The sequence below is a fragment of the Colossoma macropomum genome, unplaced genomic scaffold (assembly GCF_904425465.1).
Source record: "Colossoma macropomum unplaced genomic scaffold, Colossoma_macropomum, whole genome shotgun sequence".
Classification (NCBI taxonomy): domain Eukaryota; kingdom Metazoa; phylum Chordata; class Actinopteri; order Characiformes; family Serrasalmidae; genus Colossoma; species Colossoma macropomum.
Window position 1 is genome coordinate 4,294,038 of NW_023494798.1, and position 20,182 is coordinate 4,314,219.

General features: G+C 40.0%; 1 protein-coding gene across 2 annotated transcripts in view; it reads right to left on the bottom strand.

Annotated features, from left to right (window-relative positions):
- Positions 1 to 20,182, bottom strand: part of plch1 (phospholipase C, eta 1) — a 167,054-nt gene that overhangs the window by 137,603 nt on the left and 9,269 nt on the right. For both annotated transcript variants that reach the window (XM_036584664.1, XM_036584663.1), the window contains exon 2: positions 3,867 to 3,982. In XM_036584664.1, coding sequence (XP_036440557.1) covers positions 3,867 to 3,930 — 64 coding nt within the window. In that variant the 5' untranslated portion in view covers positions 3,931 to 3,982. The remainder of the gene's footprint in view (positions 1 to 3,866; positions 3,983 to 20,182) is intronic.

The following is a 20,182-nucleotide window of genomic DNA, read 5'->3' on the forward strand; positions in this document are numbered from 1 at the left end:
AGAAAAATTGAAAAGAAAACAGTAATTCCACGCCCCCTGTGTCAGTACGCTTTAGCCTAGGATGCTTGGTGATGGTTTACTGCGGTTCATGTTTTGCATGCAAATGTTGCTGATTTTTGGGTTTATGTTAAGCTGTGCTCACGTTAATTATGTGCGTAATCTTGCTATTGTTTTGTCTCTATTTAAAATTATGCGTATTATAATAATAATTTATAAAATTAATATGCGTAATTATATTATAGTGGTGAGATGCCCGGCACCATGGTTAGTGTGCTACCATTGTGGTGCTGCACAGCCCTCATGGAACCTGCCATGATATCGCACGGCCTTAAAGTGTAGCCAGGTTGGGGCCCACCAAACATTTGTGCTCAGGGTCCAATAACTTGATCCAGGTCTACTAATCTGTTTGGGTTACTTGGTTTGTAAGAAGCAGAAAACGCAACCAACTTTTAAGACTGAACTTTGGTAGTGTAGAAAAATATCCCTTCGGATTTCTTTGAAAATCTGAAAGTAAGTCTCTCAAAAAAGAACAAAAACTGTAAAAAATTTAGATGATGATGCTTTTGTGTAATTTCCTGTTTTTTTTTTCCCTTAATATTGTAAAATGAACATTTTGGAAAATGAAATAAATGAAGAGTGGTCACTGACCGTCCCCTCTACCCCAAATCGATATGGTTTGATGCAGTTTGCTCAATGCTAATTGCTGGTTATAAGCTTGCATTACTTTTTAGCTACATTAACCTCGAACCCTTCTAATGACATCCAGTATAAACAAAAATAATGCTAAGTCGTGGCCATGCATTAGGATCTTGTTCCCATGTGTTAATACGGCGTGGCCACAACTTAGTAAGGTGTGGGAGCAAGATAATTAAGTCCTGGCTATGACTTAGTAAGGCATGGGAATGAGGTCATGCCTTGTTAGGCTGTGGTCAAGGCTTAATTATGTCATTCCCACACATAACTAGGTCGTGGCCATGACTTACTAAGACATAAGAATGAGATTCCTATTATTTTTATTTATACTTGATGTCACCAGCAGGGCTCTGCACGAACCTCTGAACTGAGCTGAATATCGGACCCCAAACATGTCCTGGCTGATTGGCTACATTTGGGGTAAACAGGGACGTTTGAAACTTGTGCTTTAAACATGCTGTTACACTGATTAAACTGTACGCAAACCCCTTTCACACAGCACAGCTGTGTTACAATGAAAGACCCATGCTCTCCTGAACAGCTGTCCTGCTTCGCTCTCGCCTCCTGCGGATCATTCATCCTTAATCTGACGGCACATAAACAGTCCTGTAAAGCTGCTGAGAGCATTTCTAAATATATATTTAATGACATTATAGCACATCGTTTCCTGCTGGATCTTAAAGCATCTCAGATCAAACGCCTCCCCATTCTTTCTTCTCCGTTCTCACTTGGATATTCGTAATAATCTTATCTGTGGTGAAAATATTACAGTCACTCACACTCAAACTGTCTGATTCATTGTAATGTGTTGATGCTGATGCTGCTGGTATTTTCACATTTCAGCGAATGCAATGAGATGTGAAAGGACTGATTTTTGGGTTGTAGGTGTGATCAGCAGATAGTGGTGTAAGAGAGTGCCCCCTTGTGTCTGCTTAGACAAACTGCATTCCAGTCTAAATATACATCCAAGTCCAAGGAGAATTCCACAAATCCCCGCGTAAATAAAGTCATCCAGAGTGCTTTGATATGAAATGGTTTACTGTAGAGAAACTTGCTGACTTGGACTTCTTTACAGTGGTGCTGATGGGAACCAGGGGTCGCCATGTGTACAACACAAATATAGCGTGACCTCCTGCTGTCTGAACTGAGCTGAAGCACATCGCTATATCACCTCTCCTGTTAATACACACTGTGCAATATATCATAACAGCTACTGTAATGACACTTTCATGCACTGTATACACTGCTGATATTCATAGTTATGTTTTATAATATGCTATAGATATAGTTTTATTTCTACTGTCTCATATTTTATGTCTTTTATCTATTTCTGCCTCATCTTTGTCTATTTTTATTTCTTTTTTTATTTCTGCATAATATATGTAAGTTTCTATCTGTCTGTCTGTCTGTCTGTCTGTCTGTCTGTCTATCTATCTATCTGTCTGTCTGTCTGTCTGTCTGTCTGTCTGTCTGTCTGCCTATCTATCTATCTATCTATCTATCTATCTATCTATCTATCTATCTGTCTGTCTGTCTATCTATCTATCTATCTATCTATCTATCTATCTATCTGCCTGTCTGTCTGTCTATCTATCTATCTATCTATCTGTCTGTCTGTCTGTCTGTCTGTCTGCCTATCTGTCTATCTATCTGTCTGTCTGTCTATTTATCTGTCTATCTATCTGTCCATCTATCTGTCTGTCTGTCTGTCTATCTATCTGCCTGTCTGTCTGTCCATCTATCTATCCATATGTCTGTCTGTCTGTTTGCCTATCTGTCTGTCTGTCTATCTATCTGTCTGTCTGTCTGTCTATCTATCTGTCTGTCTGTCTATTTATCTGTCTGTCTGTCTATCTATCTGTCTGTCTATCTATCTGTCCGTCTATCTATCCATCTGTCTGTCTGTCTGTTTGCCTATCTGTCTGCCTGTCTATCTGTCTGTCTGTCTATCTATCTGTCTGTCTGTCTATTTATGTGTCTGTCTGTCTGTCTATCTGTCTGTCTGTCTGTCTGTCTATGTATCTATGTCTGTCTGTCTGTCTATCTATCTATCTATTTGTCTATCTAACTGTCTATCTATCATCACCATCATCATCATCAACATCATCATCATCATCATCATCATCAGTATCATGATCATCAAGGAACAAGTGCTAAATCATCGTCATCATCACCAAGCATTACTACTATCATCACCACCAACATCACTGCTACCATTATCATCATCATAACCATAAAGAGACAAATCAGGGACGCAGGACGGTGTTTTAAGTTGGGGGTGCTGAAATTTTAAGCAGCATATAAGTGACATGAACCAATGACATCATGTAAAATGACTTCCCTTTTTTTCACTCTTTTTCTTTATTCATTCATTTATTTAAGGTGGTAAATCCAAAAAAGTATTTTCCTTTACTACCATTCTGCCCTGCAACATTCTACATGTACTTCTCCAATATAAACAGTGTTAATCAGATATTAGGCAGCATATTTGTAACCATTTCTTTAATAACGTTCTGTGAGGGAGCTTTCAAAGGCCTTCAGATGTCTGGTTCCTATCACCTCCACTGTCAACGATTCTGCATTGCTCTCTAGAATGGCATATTTTACATCAAACCACTCCCAATTACACCGTAACAGTTTAATATTGCAGAAATGCTGAAAGATCTGTGGATTTGCTCATTACAAAGGGAAAGAAACGGATCCCATAATGGCTTTTATTTATGCATTATTTAGTGCAATTAAAAGTCCTTCACAATAAGACTTGCATTGCTACTCGACTGCTCTTCTCTTCTTTAGTGTTTCATTTAGTCACTCTTATAGAGGAGCAGTGCACCCCGAAAAGGCCATTGTGGAACCAATTTCAAATATTAATACGCTTGATGACCCAATAATCATCATCAATCAAGATTTAAATCATTTTTTTCAGGTGTGTTAAAGTGACTTCAAATCTCAGCCGTATAACAAAGCTGGAAATTTCTGACATAAAGCATCATTATAGGCTGCTGTCTCAGTGTGAGACTCAGAAACAGGACTACTCGTCACATGAGCTGAACTAATTCACCAGAAAGATCAGCTCTCCTTTTTATCCTGTTACTTTGAGTAATGGACGTTCCACTTTGTATGGACAATAGCCTCCCTCAGCATCTCTGATAGAGATCTAAACCCAGACTGACCGTGAAAGGTGCTGTTGTCTGCCAGGAAGTGACGGCAGTACTGTGGGCTGCCGTGTCCGTCCATCCTCCACCCCCTTACGATGAAGTGATGATGGATGGTCTGAGGGAGGAATAACCTGGAAAAGAGGACATGAAAGGAACAGGTGAGGAAAAAAGAATGAGATACTCCAAATGCATAGAGCCTCCAAAGACAGTGGGATGAGTGATGTTTGCAATGACAGATCTCTGTTGTTTTAGAGGATGATGATGGTGATGATGATGACGATGATGATGATGATGATGATGATTAGTAGTAGTAGTAGCAGTGATCATCATTATCATTACCATCACTGTGGAGGAAGTGCTTACTGTGAAGGAAAAGAGAAAATGTAAAAGATGAAATCCTAAATTCAATGGATGATGATGATGATTCACAAAGCTTATGATAATTGCAGTGATCATTATTGCTATTATTATCACTATTAATAGTAGCACTAATAGTATTATCATCATCATTCTCATTATTACCATTATCATAATTATTACTACCGCAACTATCGTCATCATCGTCACCATTATAATTATTACCATCATCATCATCATCATCATCATCAAAATCCTTATTATTACTACCACAACCATCAGGATCATGATAGTTATCATCATCTTTATCATTAACAGCATCATCATCATTGTTACCATCATCATAATCATTATCATTAGTACCACAACCATCATCATCATCATCATTACTGCCATTATCATCACAATCATCACATAATCATCATCACTATCATAACCATCCTCAATATCATTCAAAAACTTCATCATTACCACAATCATCATCACCATCTTCACATCATCATTATCATCACCTTTATCATTACCATCCTCAAGATCCTCACCATTATTATTCCCATCATCACCATTACCATCATCATCACCACCATCATGGTCATCACTATTATAATGACCACATCCCATACCATCATCATCATAATTATTACTACCACAACTGTCATCATCATGATCAACATGGTTATCATCATCTTTATGACCATTAATCTCATCATCATCATCATCATTATCATCACCATCATTGTTACCATCATCATAATCATTATCACTAGTATCACAGCCATCATCATTATCAACACTATCATCACCATCACATAATCATCATCACTATCATAACCATCCTCATCATCAAAATCATCACCATTCTTTCCATCATTATCAAAATCTTCATATCATCATCAACATTATCACCTTTATAATTACCATCCTCATGATCCTCATTATTACCGTCACCACCATCATCAATATTACCATCATCATCATCATCACCACCGTCATTTTTCATCATCGTCATCATCACCGACCAATATCAACATCATGATCATCAAGGAACAAGTGTTAAGTCATCATCAGCATCGTTCATCATCTTTTCCCCATAATCACTGCCATCATCACCAATTATTATTACCATCATGATCATCATCATCATCATCATCATCATCGTCACCGTCACCACCATCACTATCATCATCTTCAACGTCATAATCTTTAAGGAACAAGTCTTAAATCGTCATGATTATCATCAGCAAATTCATAACCGTCATTATTATCACCACCATCATCGTTATTGGTACTATCAGCTTTGTCATCATCATCAAGGATCCAGAGCTAATGAACGAGATAAAATCCTAACGGTACGAACACAGACACTCTCAGTCTGACGCACAGAGCTGAAAGCGACAGATGTGAGTATTTGTCCTGATGAGATTACAAACCACAGAGAACACAGAGACCCAGAGACCATGGAGAGAGAGAGAGAGAGAGAGAGAGAGAGAGAGAGAGAGAGAGAGAGAGAGAGAGAGAGAGAGACGGGGGTAAGGACGATCAGGAGAAATTGTGTTTGTGTGTGGTGTGCTGGAGAGGTTGAGGGGTGCTGTATTATGATCTCCCTTCATTAACTGAACTAGACAAGACACGTCCACAATGGATTTCAATCAAAAACGTGATGTGTAGATGTCTGGGGTCATCCTCTTATTCGGCTTTACACTGACACAGCCTGCACACAACACACCTGTATCATCTGGCTGATCACTATGAACAATAATCTTGATATGGTCACTTGTACTTGGAAAAGAGATTCAATTATAATAGACACAATTGGGCAGTTGAAACATGAAATCACTGCATGAAACATCTCTGATTGTTATTGAAATAACAATATAAAGGTTAACATTTAAAGGCCCAAAGGCTGATCAGGCATAACATCATGACCACCTCCTTGTTTCTACGCTCAGTTACAGACTGTAGTCCATCTGTTTCTCTGCATACTTTGTTAGCCCCCTTTTTACCCTGTTCTTCAGTGGTCAGGACCCCCCATGGACCCTCACAGAGCAGGTACTATTTGGGTGGTGGATCATTCTCAGCAGAGTGTGTTGCGCTGGTGCGAGTGGATCAGACACAGCAGTGCTGCTGGAGTTTTTAAACACTGTGTCCACTCACTGTCCACTCTATTAGACACTCCTACCTTGTCAGTCCACCTTGTAGATGTAAAGTCAGAGACGATAGGTCATCTGCTGCTGCACAGTTTGAGTTGGTCATCCTCTAGTCCTTCATCAGTGGTCACAGGACGCTGCCCACAGGACGCTGTTGGCTGGATATTTTTGGTTGGTGGACTATTCTCAGTCCAGCAGTGACACTGAGGTGTTTAAAAACTCCAGCAGCACCGCTGTGTCTGATCCACTTAGACCAGCACAACACACACTAACACACCACCACCACGTCAGTGTTACTGCAGTGCTGAGAATGATCCACCACCCAAATAGTACCTGCTCTGTGAGGGTCCATGGGGGTCCTGACGACTGAAGAACAGGGTAAAAGGGGGCTAACAAAGTATCAGAGAAACAGATGGGACTACAGTCTGTAACTGTAGAACTACAAAGTGCACCTATATAGTAAGTGGAGCTGATCAAATGGACAATGAGCGTAGAAACGAGGAGGTGGTCATAATGTTATGCCTGATCAGTGTATAACCTAAGAATAGCTTAACCAGTTTGCACTGAGGTCCCTGTAGTTACTGAATAATAAGCCTTAGTATGTAATAAGCCTGCTATTTTAAGGGGTTAAACAGTGAATGAACTGATCTAATACTAACATATGGCCTATTTCTAATGTTTATTCACAGAACTCATCAAGTGCTCATTGACTTCTACTATAAGATTTTCGAGTCAATACGTCTTCAGTTCTTTTCAAAGCACAAACAAGCACATTGAAATGATTATCTATAGTAATCAACAGTCCGGTACAGATGTCACTGATGGAGAATATGGTTGACAAATGCTGGAGTACTCTTTAAAAGCACATTCTCAGATTGTTTGTGACACATACCGGACCAGAGTTGATTAAAGGCCACATTTAAGAAATAATTATTTATGATCGCTAATCAGACGGGGTGAAGACGACGAGGAAGCCTCACTGGGCTGAGAAAAGAAGCAGCTCTCCTCAAACTGCCCTTCACCAGCAATCACACTAACTCCTCAAGCCCTCCTCTGATTGCTCTGAACAATCCACAAGGGTGGTCTGCTCCCATGGAAGGAATTTCATTAGCGTCACTCTGAACTCGTAACCAAAAAAAACCACTACACAAGGACTCCAGGCAGCCCTGACTCTGACCTCATCTGATGTCAGTAATTATTCCAAATGAAGTGGACCAAATCTCAGTCCCAAACCAACTCAGAAGTTTCAAGCCCCAATCAGGAGTTGATGAAGCGGTGCCGCTGATTCCTGGCCAAGACGTACTTTACAGCAGGCATGGTCTTAGAATAAAGGGGAATGCCACCAATTTTTAAAAAATGTATGTAGAATTCAATGGTGAAAATAAAAACAAAGACATTCAGAGTGGTTTGATGCACACACACATATTTTCTAAGCCCCTTCTAGCCATTCTGGAAAGTATGCTATTTTAATTCTCTTAGACCTAGTCTTTCACACCATTTTGTTGGATTGCCTGAAGTGTGGCATCCAGGGTACAGCGCTGAAGTGGTTTGCCTCTTATCTGGAACATAGAACATTTTCAAGATGGGTCACTTTTCCTCCTCCTCAGCACCGATTACTCGCGGGGTACCTCAGGGATCTATTCCGGGCCCTATTCTGTTCTCTTTATATATGCTCCCTAAGCACAAAATCACCTATCACTGTTACGCAGATGACACACAGCTCTACCTCCCGATTATACCTGGTGAAAATGGCTCTCTGCACTTTATTTTTGATTGTCTGAGAGATTCAAACTGCTGGATGTCTAAGAACTTTCTTAACCTAAACCAAGACAAAACAGAAGTTATTATTTTCGGAAAAAACTGAATCGGCCAGAACTATAGCTAATGATCTGGGGCCTTTATGTACAAAGCCATGTAAAAAATCTTGGCATTATCTTGATTTTGAGAACTTTAACTTAAGTTTGACAAGCAAATAAACACCATTGTGAGAGCTAGCTTCTTTAAACTTGAGAATATAGCAAAAATTAAAAGCATTCTGTGTAGTTAGTAGTGTTTTTTTATTGATATTATTGTGAAGCACTTTGGCCGGCACTTGTTTTCTTTTAAATGTGCCTTAGAAATAAAGGTGACTTGATTTGACTTCTGGTTCGCAGGGGGAGCTGGAGCCTATCCCAGCAGTTATTGGGCGGGAGGCAGGAAACACCCTGGGCAGGCTGGCAGTTTATCACAGGGTGGACATACACAGACCTATACATTCACACACATTCACACCTAGGGGCAATGTAGGGTCTCCAACTGGCCTGACTGCATGTCTTTGGACTGTGGGAGTAAACCCACTCAGACACAGGGAGAACATGCAAACTCCACTCCACTGGTCACCCGGCTGGGAATCAAACCCAGGCTTTTCTGGCAGTGAGTCAGAATTGTTCACAGTGGTGGTGATAGGAACCAGACATCCAAAAAGTTTGACACCTTTAACAGCTACATTAAGGAAAAGGTATTATATGAAATGCTTATATTTGGTGTCTGAAATTTGCTGCTGAAATTTACTTCTGCACTGCAGCTACAAGGCTAATGTAGCTAACAAGGCCTGGAAGCTTTTGTACAACAGTTAGCATCATTAGCACCAAACTGCATGCCTAAATCATCACACAGTTGCCTCAAATCAAGCAGAATTGCTAAGAAATCTCAAACAGATTTGCTTATATGAGCAAAACAAATAAAAGGACAGACAAAAAAATAGGAAAGTCAAGTGCATTTTAAAGGGGAATTTCCACTGATCCAGCTTTTCTGCATAATTAAGTCCCTGAGATGTAAACAAAGTCATTCAGAGTGGTTTGATGTGAAATGGTTAATTATAAGAAACACAGATTTAATAACCACAATAACAATTTTATTTACTATCCAAAACCACCAGTGCACCTACAAGTGTCTTCTGAATTTTGTATGTAATGCTGATAATGGTAAAATGCAAAATTTCTTTGGGGACTACGAACCACTTCACTGTACCTGAGTTAAAAAAGGCAAAATATCGTGATACAATGCCTCAGACATCAGACAGCGTGTATGATCTGTCATGTAACAGATTTCTGTAAGGGAGCTTTTAGAGGCGTTAAAAAATTGTGGACGCCAGGGGCCGTATTACAGAAACAGGTCTGACAGGTCAAGATAAGATTTTTCACAAATTCGTATTACAGAAGCAAAACTTAATTTAAGTCTTAAGTCTTAATTTAAGAATCTTATCTTAATTCACAGCATCTTATCTTATCTGAAGCTAGAAAATCGTAACTTTCTCGATTGAAGTCGACAATCAACTGTCATGTCTGTTACCTAGCAACCGACCATACGCACACAGCTAAAACATAAACACATAATCAATCTAGTTAGCCACACAGCGAACGTTAGCAACTGTTACTGATGTAAAAAAGGTCAAATAAAACTAAAGTGCGATAAACGGAAAGTTTAGAATATTAAGTCAGAGCTTCTTGCTGTTTATCAGAGCGTCGCTGCTCTCAGTTTCAGTCTCCATTTCCCAAACGCTTTAGCCGAGCGCGCTAATGTTACTCCTCCTAATAAACAGACACACGATCAGCTCTGTCTCCTCACTATTTATCACCATCACTGTAATATTGTATCTAACAAGGTTTTATCAAACATTAACACCCGAAGGTAATAAGAGGGACGGTGGAGATCGAGTGTGCAGCATTTGAGTCCTTAAAAAACGCTATTAAAAAAAAAAGTCAAAGCACCGTTTTCAGTGTAGATAAATGTAGCGTCATTATGCTACTTATAGAGAACTGTGCTGCCTGACACTGCAAAAAAAAAATAGAAACAGATGATAAAAACAGAAGTTAAGACGCTCTGGGGTTTATCTTAAAGTTAAGAAAATATTTAGGATATTTTGGCAACTTAAGATGTTTCTGTAAAACCATTTTCTTATCTGGAAATAAGATAAGACTATAAACTTAAGAACTACAGAAGTTTTTTTTTGAATTACAGAAGTTGTTCTGTCCTAACTTAAGTCCTTAACTTCAGTCTTAACTTAAGTTACCATGACAACAAAGCAGATAAGATATGATCTGAGACTTTTCTGTAATATGGTCACTGGTTCCCATCACCACCACTGTGAAATGTTTTTATTCATTAAGTTTCTCTAAAATGAAACATTTCACATTAAACCACTCTGAATGGCTTTGCTTTCATCTTCACCATTTAACTTTGCAGAAATCTAGAAAAATTGGTGGAATTCTCATTTAATATTGTCATGCAGTTTGCATGCATAAACCTTATTATATAACATTATTTGTCAGCGATGTCGCGTCACGTAGCTCCAGAACAAAAAGTAAGAAGCTTCTGATTCGACACATGTGATGGTGATCCACTACATTTGTGGTAAAGGGGAAATTGTATACGTTCACTTTAACTATGGCTGTTCAATGCACTCTGGCTTTACAGTAGGCACAGCCAAAAAATGTATTAATTCCTGTATAACGTTTTAAATTTTGACCGCTATTTTGACGTTAAGAAGGACCCAGTTTCTACAAGGGCTTTCACAGCTGATGTTAGTCAAACTCAATCAATTCACACTGGTAATGTCTGAACTTCCACTGTCTTTTTTGCCTCATTAATCATTCTTTATGCTGGTTTGTCCTAAAACTACAAATGGATGATGAGCCCCTTTTCCCAGACAGAGCCGGATGATAAGACATGGGCCAAATCTCACAGACAGAACAAAGGACCTGAAGGAAACCACCCACCCTACAGCTCCCTACTGCTCTCCATTTTCAAAGTCTATGACTTTGACCCTGCGACCTCTTCCTGCTCTGGTCTGATCAAACAGGTTGAAATCAGATACGGCCTCGCGACACGGTGAGTGTCTGCTTCTTTCCGGAACTTTCTCTCCCACAGGGAATTCCCTGTAAATCATCAGGAGACGGATACGTAACAGGTGCTGTGGGAAAAACACTCAGACTGAGGAGGAGCAGAAGAGAGACAGTGGGAGGATGGGGAAGTGTGAGGGGGTGCTGTGTTATAGACGTCTTCATAGTAGGCTTACTTCATGTGCATGTTTATTACATTATAATGTGCAGTTATGGTGTTTACATATATTTTGCGCAACTTGCAGCTGCTAAATGTACTAGATAGATATAGATACAGATATAGATATAGGTATAGGTAGGTATGCAGTAATGTGCAAAAGTCAGAGACCACCCTAATTTCCATTAAAACAGACTTTAAGTACAAGATATTTCTTTATTCATATAATAATTTCAATTGAATGTATTTTTCAGTGTTTAGTGTGTCTGTTCTTTACCTTTATTACAGCTTCCATTCATTTTATGAGACTCGCTTTCAGCTTCTCAAGAAATCTGCAGCCACACCTCCAAAACTCAGTCTTAGAAGTTGGTTGCACGTTCTGCTTCCCATGATATCAGTAATCCCAACATTCAGTGAGGTATGGAGGAGTGGACAGTCTATTGCTCTAAGAAAGACCAGCATCTTCTTTGTCTGATTTCCATACATCTGAATTTCAGTCTTAGTAGCTTCTTCTTACAATCCAAAGAATTCCAATGATAAATTTACAATCAACAGTCCAGAAAAACTTTCTCCACATCTTACATGTCCAGTTTCAGTATTCTAGTGCAAACATTCTTCCTTTTCTCAGTGAGGCTTCCTGACAGCTACACATCCTTTCAGACCCACAGCGCTGAGTCGTCTTCTCACAGTGGAAGGATGAACAGAAACACCTGTGGATGTTTTCAGATCTGAAGTTGAACATTTTCAACTACAGTTTTAAAAACTCTTGCTTTTTTCACCTTTGGCTCTCCTCTTCCTTATATAAGTGGATTGTCTATATCTCCTCAGAATCAACTCATAAAAATTATTAGAAAAACTTGTACTTAATGACCGTTTTGACTGAAAATCAAATAAATTAAGGGTGGTCTCTGACTTTTGCACAGTACAGTAATTATATCTACGGTTTTATTCAGATTTCCTTGTTATCAGTGCTGAGGCCTCCATAGAGGTCAGCAGATATAGCAAAAATGTGATGTCACAATACTTTAAGACGTTTTCACCATATGCAATAAGGCCATGATATCTATTTGGAAAAGATGAAGAAGTTGCATGTTTAATCCTGGTGTGGTTGTGTTTGTTTCTTTGGGCTGATGGTCCCACCACATTATTGTTTTTTTTAAATCAAGACAGCCACAACAATTTATGTAATAATACCAGATGTTTAAAATATCACAAGTGTCCAGCGTAGGGTTCTCCTTTAGCAGCTGTAGCCAGTCAGCAGCCTGTCCATGTTGTCCACCCTCACACACACACACACACACACACACACACACACACACTAACAGCAGGCCATGTAGGAGGAGAACAGAGTGAAGGACACAGCACCTCCACACTTTTATTCCCCGTTCACCCAACACCACATGTTTAATATAAATGTGTAGGGGGTGAACAGAGTGAAGACACTGAAAATGGGTTATTTTATAGGTTCTTCACAGAAAATGAGCAAAGACCAAGGAATACGAGGTTGAAATAATTATAAATCGCATCAATTTTTCTTTTGGTAAACACTGAAAATGGGTTCCACAGACCCCAACACCACACAAGGGTTAAAGAATACAATCAAAAACTATGAATATAGTAAGTTATATTCAATATTTCACATCCTGCGCTGCGCTAAATCCAATAACAGGACTAAAAATGCTCTCTTTGTAATCAAACATGCAGTTAGGAAGTCTTTTTAAGCACTGACGATATCCATGATATGCTCAGACAAGAATATTGTGACATATTTTAATGTAATTTATTACGCTAATGATAAATATTGTCATATTGCCCAGCCCTAGTATTCAGTGTATTCAGTGTAGTCTAGTATCCAGCCCAGAAGGCACTGGACATATATGGAGAGGAAATATTAAGGGCAGAGGAATATCTGGTAAATGGGGGCAAAGCAAAGGCAAGTCAAGAGAGCTCAGACAAGGCCAATAAAGTGGGCAATGGGGCTCTTCAGTGAAGTGCCGCAGGACGATGAAGCGCAGGAATTACTCTAGAGATGATGAAAGAGTTTCTGTGAGATCCTGAAGGTCAAAGTCCTGAGTGTCCTCCATCTTAAGAGTCACTCTGATGAGACCCTCGCTGTTTGGAAAATAAATGCGGTTGGTCTTCAGTGGTTAAGGGAGCAGTATTGATGTGAAGGGGTAAGATGTAGTGGGCACAGTTCTTTTGGTCCAGCGGTCATCATCCACATTCCTGGACGTCTATCACTCTACCAAGTTTGGGTCAGACCACCTGGACTTAAAGACATCGGAATATTAGAGCCAAAAGTGACTGATTAGGGACAGGAAATGGGCGTCACACAGTTTCAAAGAGCAACAAAGTCCTTCATAAATATTGGATTTTGTCCCTTGTTAGGGATACAGGGTGTCATACAGTGTCAGAAGCCACTTAAGTTCATCTGCATCATGCTAAACTGGTGGCCATTAGCTTCCATTACCTATTAGCTGCATTAGCATTGTAGCTCCAGTGCAAAACACCAAATATGTTCTTACCTTTTATGGGAATGATTTATAACAACAAACCCAAATAAGCAGCAACTTAATCGTTATCTAATAGTTTGTTAATAACTGTTAATAATTATACAATCGATACATATGTATAATTACATCAGTTTCTGACCTCACATTCATCCAGAAGAGCATTTGTGAGGTCAGACGCTGATGTTGGACGAGAAGGCCCTGGCTCACAATCTCCGTTCTAGTGCATCCCGAAAGGTGTTTGGATGGGGTTGAGGTCAGGGCTCTGGGTGGGCCAGCCAAGTTCTTCCGCACCAAACTCGCCCAGCCAGGTCTTTATGGAGCTGCTTTGTGCACTGGGGCTCAGTCATGCTGGAACAGAAAAGGTTCTTCCCCAAACTGTTCCCACAAAGTTGGAAGCATACAATTGTCCAAAATGTCCAAAATGTCTTCCAGTCTTACTGGAACTAAGGGGTTCTAGGCCAACCACTGAAAAACACTCCCATAGCATCATCCCCCCTCAGCCAAACTCTACAGCTGGCACAGTGCAGTCAGGCAGGTAACGTTTTCCTGGCATTCACCAAACCCAGACTCATCCGTCAGACTGCCAGATAGAGAAGCGTGATTCATCACTCCACAGAATACGGTTCCACTGCTCTAGAGTCCAGTGACGGCGCTTCACACCACTCCATCTGACGCTAGGCATTGTGCTTGGTGATGTAAGGCTTGCATGCCTCTGCTTGACCAAGGAAACCTATGCCATTAAGCTCCTGGCGCACAGTTATTGTCCTGATGTTGATGCCAGAGGAGGTCTGAACTCTGCAGTATTGAGTCAGCAGAGTGTTGGTGAGCTTTATGCACTATGCACCTCAGCACTTAGCGACCCGCTCTGTACCTTTACATGGTCTAACGCTTTGTGGCTGAGTTGCTGTGGTTCCCCAAACACTTCTACTGTTCATGGAAAATCTAGGAGGGAGGAAATTTCCCAAACCGACTTGCTGCAACAGTGGCATCCTATTACAGCACCACGCTCAAATTCATTGAGCTCTTTAGAACAACCCATTCATTCACACGTTTGTAAAGGTAGGCTGCATGACTAGGTGCTTGATCTTATATACCTGTGGCAATGAGACTGAAAGAAGCAACTGAATTCAATGATTAAAAGGTGTGTCCTGATACTTTTGTCCATATAGTGAAGTATATACTGCTGCTGAGAATATGTTTGTAGTATATAGTCCTCAATTTCAACACTACATTGCAAAGCAAGAGCACAGCAGCCACTTTTCATCAGCTCAACTGCTTGAATTTCAGTCCCAGTTCTGTTTGAAGGCTAGTTGCTTTGACCCGTCCACCAACTAAATAGTACCTGCTCTGTGAGGGTCCATGGGGGTCCTGACCACTGAAGAACAGGGTAAAAGGGGGCTAATAAAGTATGCAGAGAAACAGATGGACTACAGTCTGTAACTGTAGAACTACAAAGTGCACCTATATAGTAAGTGGAGCTGATAAAATGGACAGTGAGCATAGAAACAAGGAGGTCATAATGTTATGCCTGATTGGTGTATATTGCCTTGGCCCAGCATTCCAGATACCAATGAATAGCAAGAAATTCCCTATAGAGTTCAGGCTTCTTTATCTATTACTGCCACCTTTGACGTCAGTCTGGGAGGCAGAGCAGGTCTGACGGGGAGAAAGAGAGAGCTACAAAAGCAGGGAGATTGAGGTGAGATCTGGTTGGAGATCTAGCAGAGCTGAATGCTAATGGAACGGCTCCCGACGGGGAAGAGCCATTTGTGTTCCTCAGGAGAAGCTATAATGTGATTGGTTGATCGGAGAGCTTTACAATAGAGCCCAACGCTCCCTATTACCACACTGTGACACCATAATCATTCTCAATTTCCCCCTCTGAGCAGATAATGCCTGCTGAAGGAGACAGTTGGATTCTTTACTGATCACTTGCTGTGCCATGCATTCATGTAGGAATATGAGCTGGCAAGCGCGTGTGACAGCTCATGATTAGCTTTTCTTATACGTTCTGGCTCGACTGATAAGGTTTGACAAGCGGAGAGCTCTGCGTACAAGATCTTGTTCTGCGCAGGCTCGGAACAGTTCTCGGAACTGTCTAGTAGAGCTTGAGGCCACTGTGTTCAGCTCTTCAACCTTTAATGACTTTAAGTGGACCTTAAATTGACTGTTTTTTTACCTTGATAGATTGGATTTCTGGTCATTTTAAGCAAAATTCACTGTATCACATCATGTAGCCTCTTTCTGCAGGCCCACTAGAGGCCATTCGACTGTGTTGAGCTGCTAGTGAGCAATGAGGGGTGAAAGGGTAGGGGTGAGGACCCTCTGCTGCCAAAAAAGGACAGCACAACTGTCACAGTAAAATCAGCATTTATTCCTGTAGGGCTGACGCTAAAATGTGGCTATGTCTGCTGTTTAACCCCTTAAATGGCCAGGGGTCAGCAGTAGGCCCAAAGTGTTACTACACACTTCTATAACCTAAGAATAGCTCAACGAATTTGCATTGCAGTCCCTGTAGTTACTGAATAACAGGCCAAAGGAATAAGCCTGGGATTTTAAGGGGTTAATGTGCCCTGTGTTTATCTGACATGGAAAGAGTTTGATCTAATAAAGCTGGAAAACTGTAGATTTTTATTTAGTTTATTTCATAAAACTCACACGAGCAGGAATTTACAGTCATACGCAAAAGAACCTTCCTCGTCAAAATGCAGGTTTTGTTGATTTTCTATGCAAAAAAAAAGTAACACATCCCCTGAAATGAATCTATTTAAATATGGCATTTTTTCCTGCCAAGTTAATGCTAGGTTTCTATGTATTTGTTGAGTTTATCACATTAGAAAAAACAAAACATAAAATATAAAATATGCCAAAACTTTTGCACAGGCTACATTATATGGTTTAGTTCTTTTTCCTAATTTCCAAATAGACAGTAATTGTATATTAAAATGTGCAGAAGTTCACTTATTTTCAGCAAAACATGCAATATCACAAGGGGTGTCCAAACCTTTCCATACTGTTAGCCACACATCAGTAGTGTTTTATTGTTACTCTGATTAAACAAATCGAGTGCTTTCACATCCGTATTGTGCTCTGAATGAACTTGCACGCACACTCGAAAATAAACTATAATCCTCAAACTGGGCACAAACTCAAAAAAGAAACTGTCATATTTAAGTGTGTTCTCTATAGAGGATGTGTTAACTTATTTTACATATATACATACGGGGACAAACGTATTGGGACATCTACACATCACAGCTACAGGAGCTTTTATGAATCCCATTCTAAATCCACAGGCATTAATATTGAGTTGGTCCCCCTTTGCAGCTCTAACAGCTTCCACTCTTCTGGGAAGCTTCTACAAGATGTTGGAGAGTGTCTGTGAGAAATTTTTGCCCATTCATCCAGAAGAGCATTTGTGAGGTCAGACACTGATGTTGGACCAGAGGGCCTTGTCTCCATTCTAGTTCATCCCAAAGGTGTTTGATGGGGTTGAGGTCAGGGCTCTGTGAGGGCCAGTCAAGTTCTTCCACACCAAACTCACCCAGCCATGCGTTTATGGATGCTGCTGAGTGCAGTGGGGCTCAGTAATGCACTTACAGTTGTCTAGGGCAGATCTAGCAGGACAGAAATTTCTTAAACTGACTTGCGGCAGAGGTAGCATCCCATGAGAGTCATAATTTTACCAATATTTCCTCTCTCTCTTTTTCTCTCTCTCTCTTTCTGTAGTAGTACTCCATTAGAACACAGAAGGTAGGAGAAGGTCTGGCAGCAGCTGTTCTCTCAGGATCCCCAGCAGAGCAGAGCAACCGAAAAAGATAATTCAATGAGTTGAAGGTGATCGATTGCCTTTTTTTTTCACCTCTCCATTTCAGCCCTTTAATGTGGCCTGGCCCGGGGCAAGAGGAGCACAAAGGCCCCATCTGTGTCCAGTCTTGCCACACCCTGCTCCATGTAGCCCTTTCAGATATAAACTCATCTGCTAATGCTAAAACATTTACAGTTTATAAAGTAGCCCAAGTGAAATAAAGTACAAGATAATCAACTTAACCTTTTCAGAAATACACATTTGAGTAACTGAGATCAATTTTTATACAGTCACATATTAAAGGGACACTCCACCAAAACTGAAAAAAGGAACTATCACTAGATCTGTTGTAAGAAAAGCACCAAAAAGCCATAAAGCACCAAAAAGGGTTCATCTATTGTTACAAGCTTGACACCGGAATAACAGAAGAACCATTTTGGTGCTATATAGAACCCTTTTTAAAAAGGTTCTATATAGAACCATATGCAACACATTCTCCACTAATATAAAGAACCCTTTCATGATGCAAAGAACCCTTTAATCATGCAGAGGATTCTTTGAGTGTTCATGGTTCTATATAGAATCACTGCCTTCACTAAAGAACCCCTGAATAATCATCTGTACTGCTTATCTGATGGGGACAGTTTGGTGGTCTACCAGGTCTTGCATTGTGCTTATGAGCACCATTTTCTCGAAAACTTTTAACAGTGCTTTGAGTAAGTGGATTATGTTCTATCTAATCTCCTCAGAAATATCTGCTGAATAACTTGGAAATGAAATAAATAAATGGTGCTCTCTGTCTTTTGCACAGTTCTATAAAATTACAACACGAGTTCAGTGGCTCGAATGCTAGCAGGGATAATCTGCTGTTGCCACTGTTTGGCATTCTGCAGGTTTTGTGCTGAACACTGAGCCGATTATTGCTTCATGCGGTGAAAAACACTTTGATGGGCTTTATGAAAAACGACACTCTGCGCACGGCCAGAAGGGGGACACTGAGTCTCCTGTGTTACCAGGTAATACCATGGAAGTGGAAGAGAAGCCCTGAGACATTCAAAGGTGCTTGAAGGCCCTTAAGTGCTGTAAATACTTCCACAGGTGTGTTTCCACGCCTGTTTGGCCTACTGAGCTTCTGTCTTCACACAGGTGGTAAAACACAGAAAGATGCTTGCATGAAAGTGGTGAATGATTAAGTGTAACTGCTATATGCTATACCTATGTTAGATGCTGTAGTCTGCTGTAAACAATAAACAGCTATATGTTATAGACCAGGAGTGCCCAAGCTTGGCCCTGGTGATTCACCTCCTTGGAGAGTTTAGTTCCAACACAGCTGGCTCTGATGTTCAGCTGCTCCTGAAGGCCTTCATTAACAGGGTCGAGTGTGTTAATTAGGTTTGGAGCTAAACTCTCCAGGGCACCTCTGCCATACTATATGCTATAGTCGGATATAAACAGCACACTGCTGTATGCTATAGTCTATCCCATACTATAGTTTGCTATAATCAGTAAATAGCTATTTGCTTTATGCTACAGTCTATTCTATATGTTAATGTCTGCTATAAACAGTAAACTACTATATGCTATTGTCTATACCATGTTATAGTTAGCCATAATCAGCAGTGTACTGTTTATAGCAGACCATAGCATATAGAATACACTATAGCATGAAGCATATAGCAGTTTACTAATTATACCAAACTACAGTTTGGTACAGACCATATACTGCAGATCATAATAGTCTATTCTATATGTTATGGTCTGTAGTATATGTTCTGTACCATACCGTAGTTTACTATGATCAGTAAACTGCTATATGCTTCATGCTATAGTGCATTCTACACGTTATGGTCTGTATGGTATGGTCTGTATCATACCATAGTTTGCTATAACCAGTAAACTGCTATATGCTTTATGCTATAGTCTATTCTACATGTTATGGTCAGTAGTATATGGTCTGTACCATACTATAGTTTGCCATAATCAGTAAACAGCTATATGCTTTATGCTATAGTCTATTCTATATATTATGGTCTGCTGTAAACAGTAAACTACTAAATGCTATTGTCTGTACCAGAGCTATAATCAGCAGTTTATGGTTTATGGCAGACCATAGCATATAGAATAGACTATAACATGAAACATATAGCAGTTTACTGACTATAGCGAACTATAGTATGGTACAGACCATATACTGCAGATCATAACATATGCTATAGTCTGTTCTATATGTTAAGGTCTGTTGTATATGGCCTGTTACTATAGACGATAGACTATATATAGCATATACTGTATACTATATGCTATAGTCTGTGTAATAAACAGTAAACTACTTTATGCTATATGCTATATTCTATACTATAAGTCTATGGTCTATACTATATGATAATATCACTGCTATAAACAGTAAACTGCTATTCGCTATACGCTAATCTATACTATATGCTATAGTCTGCTCTACACATGGTAAAC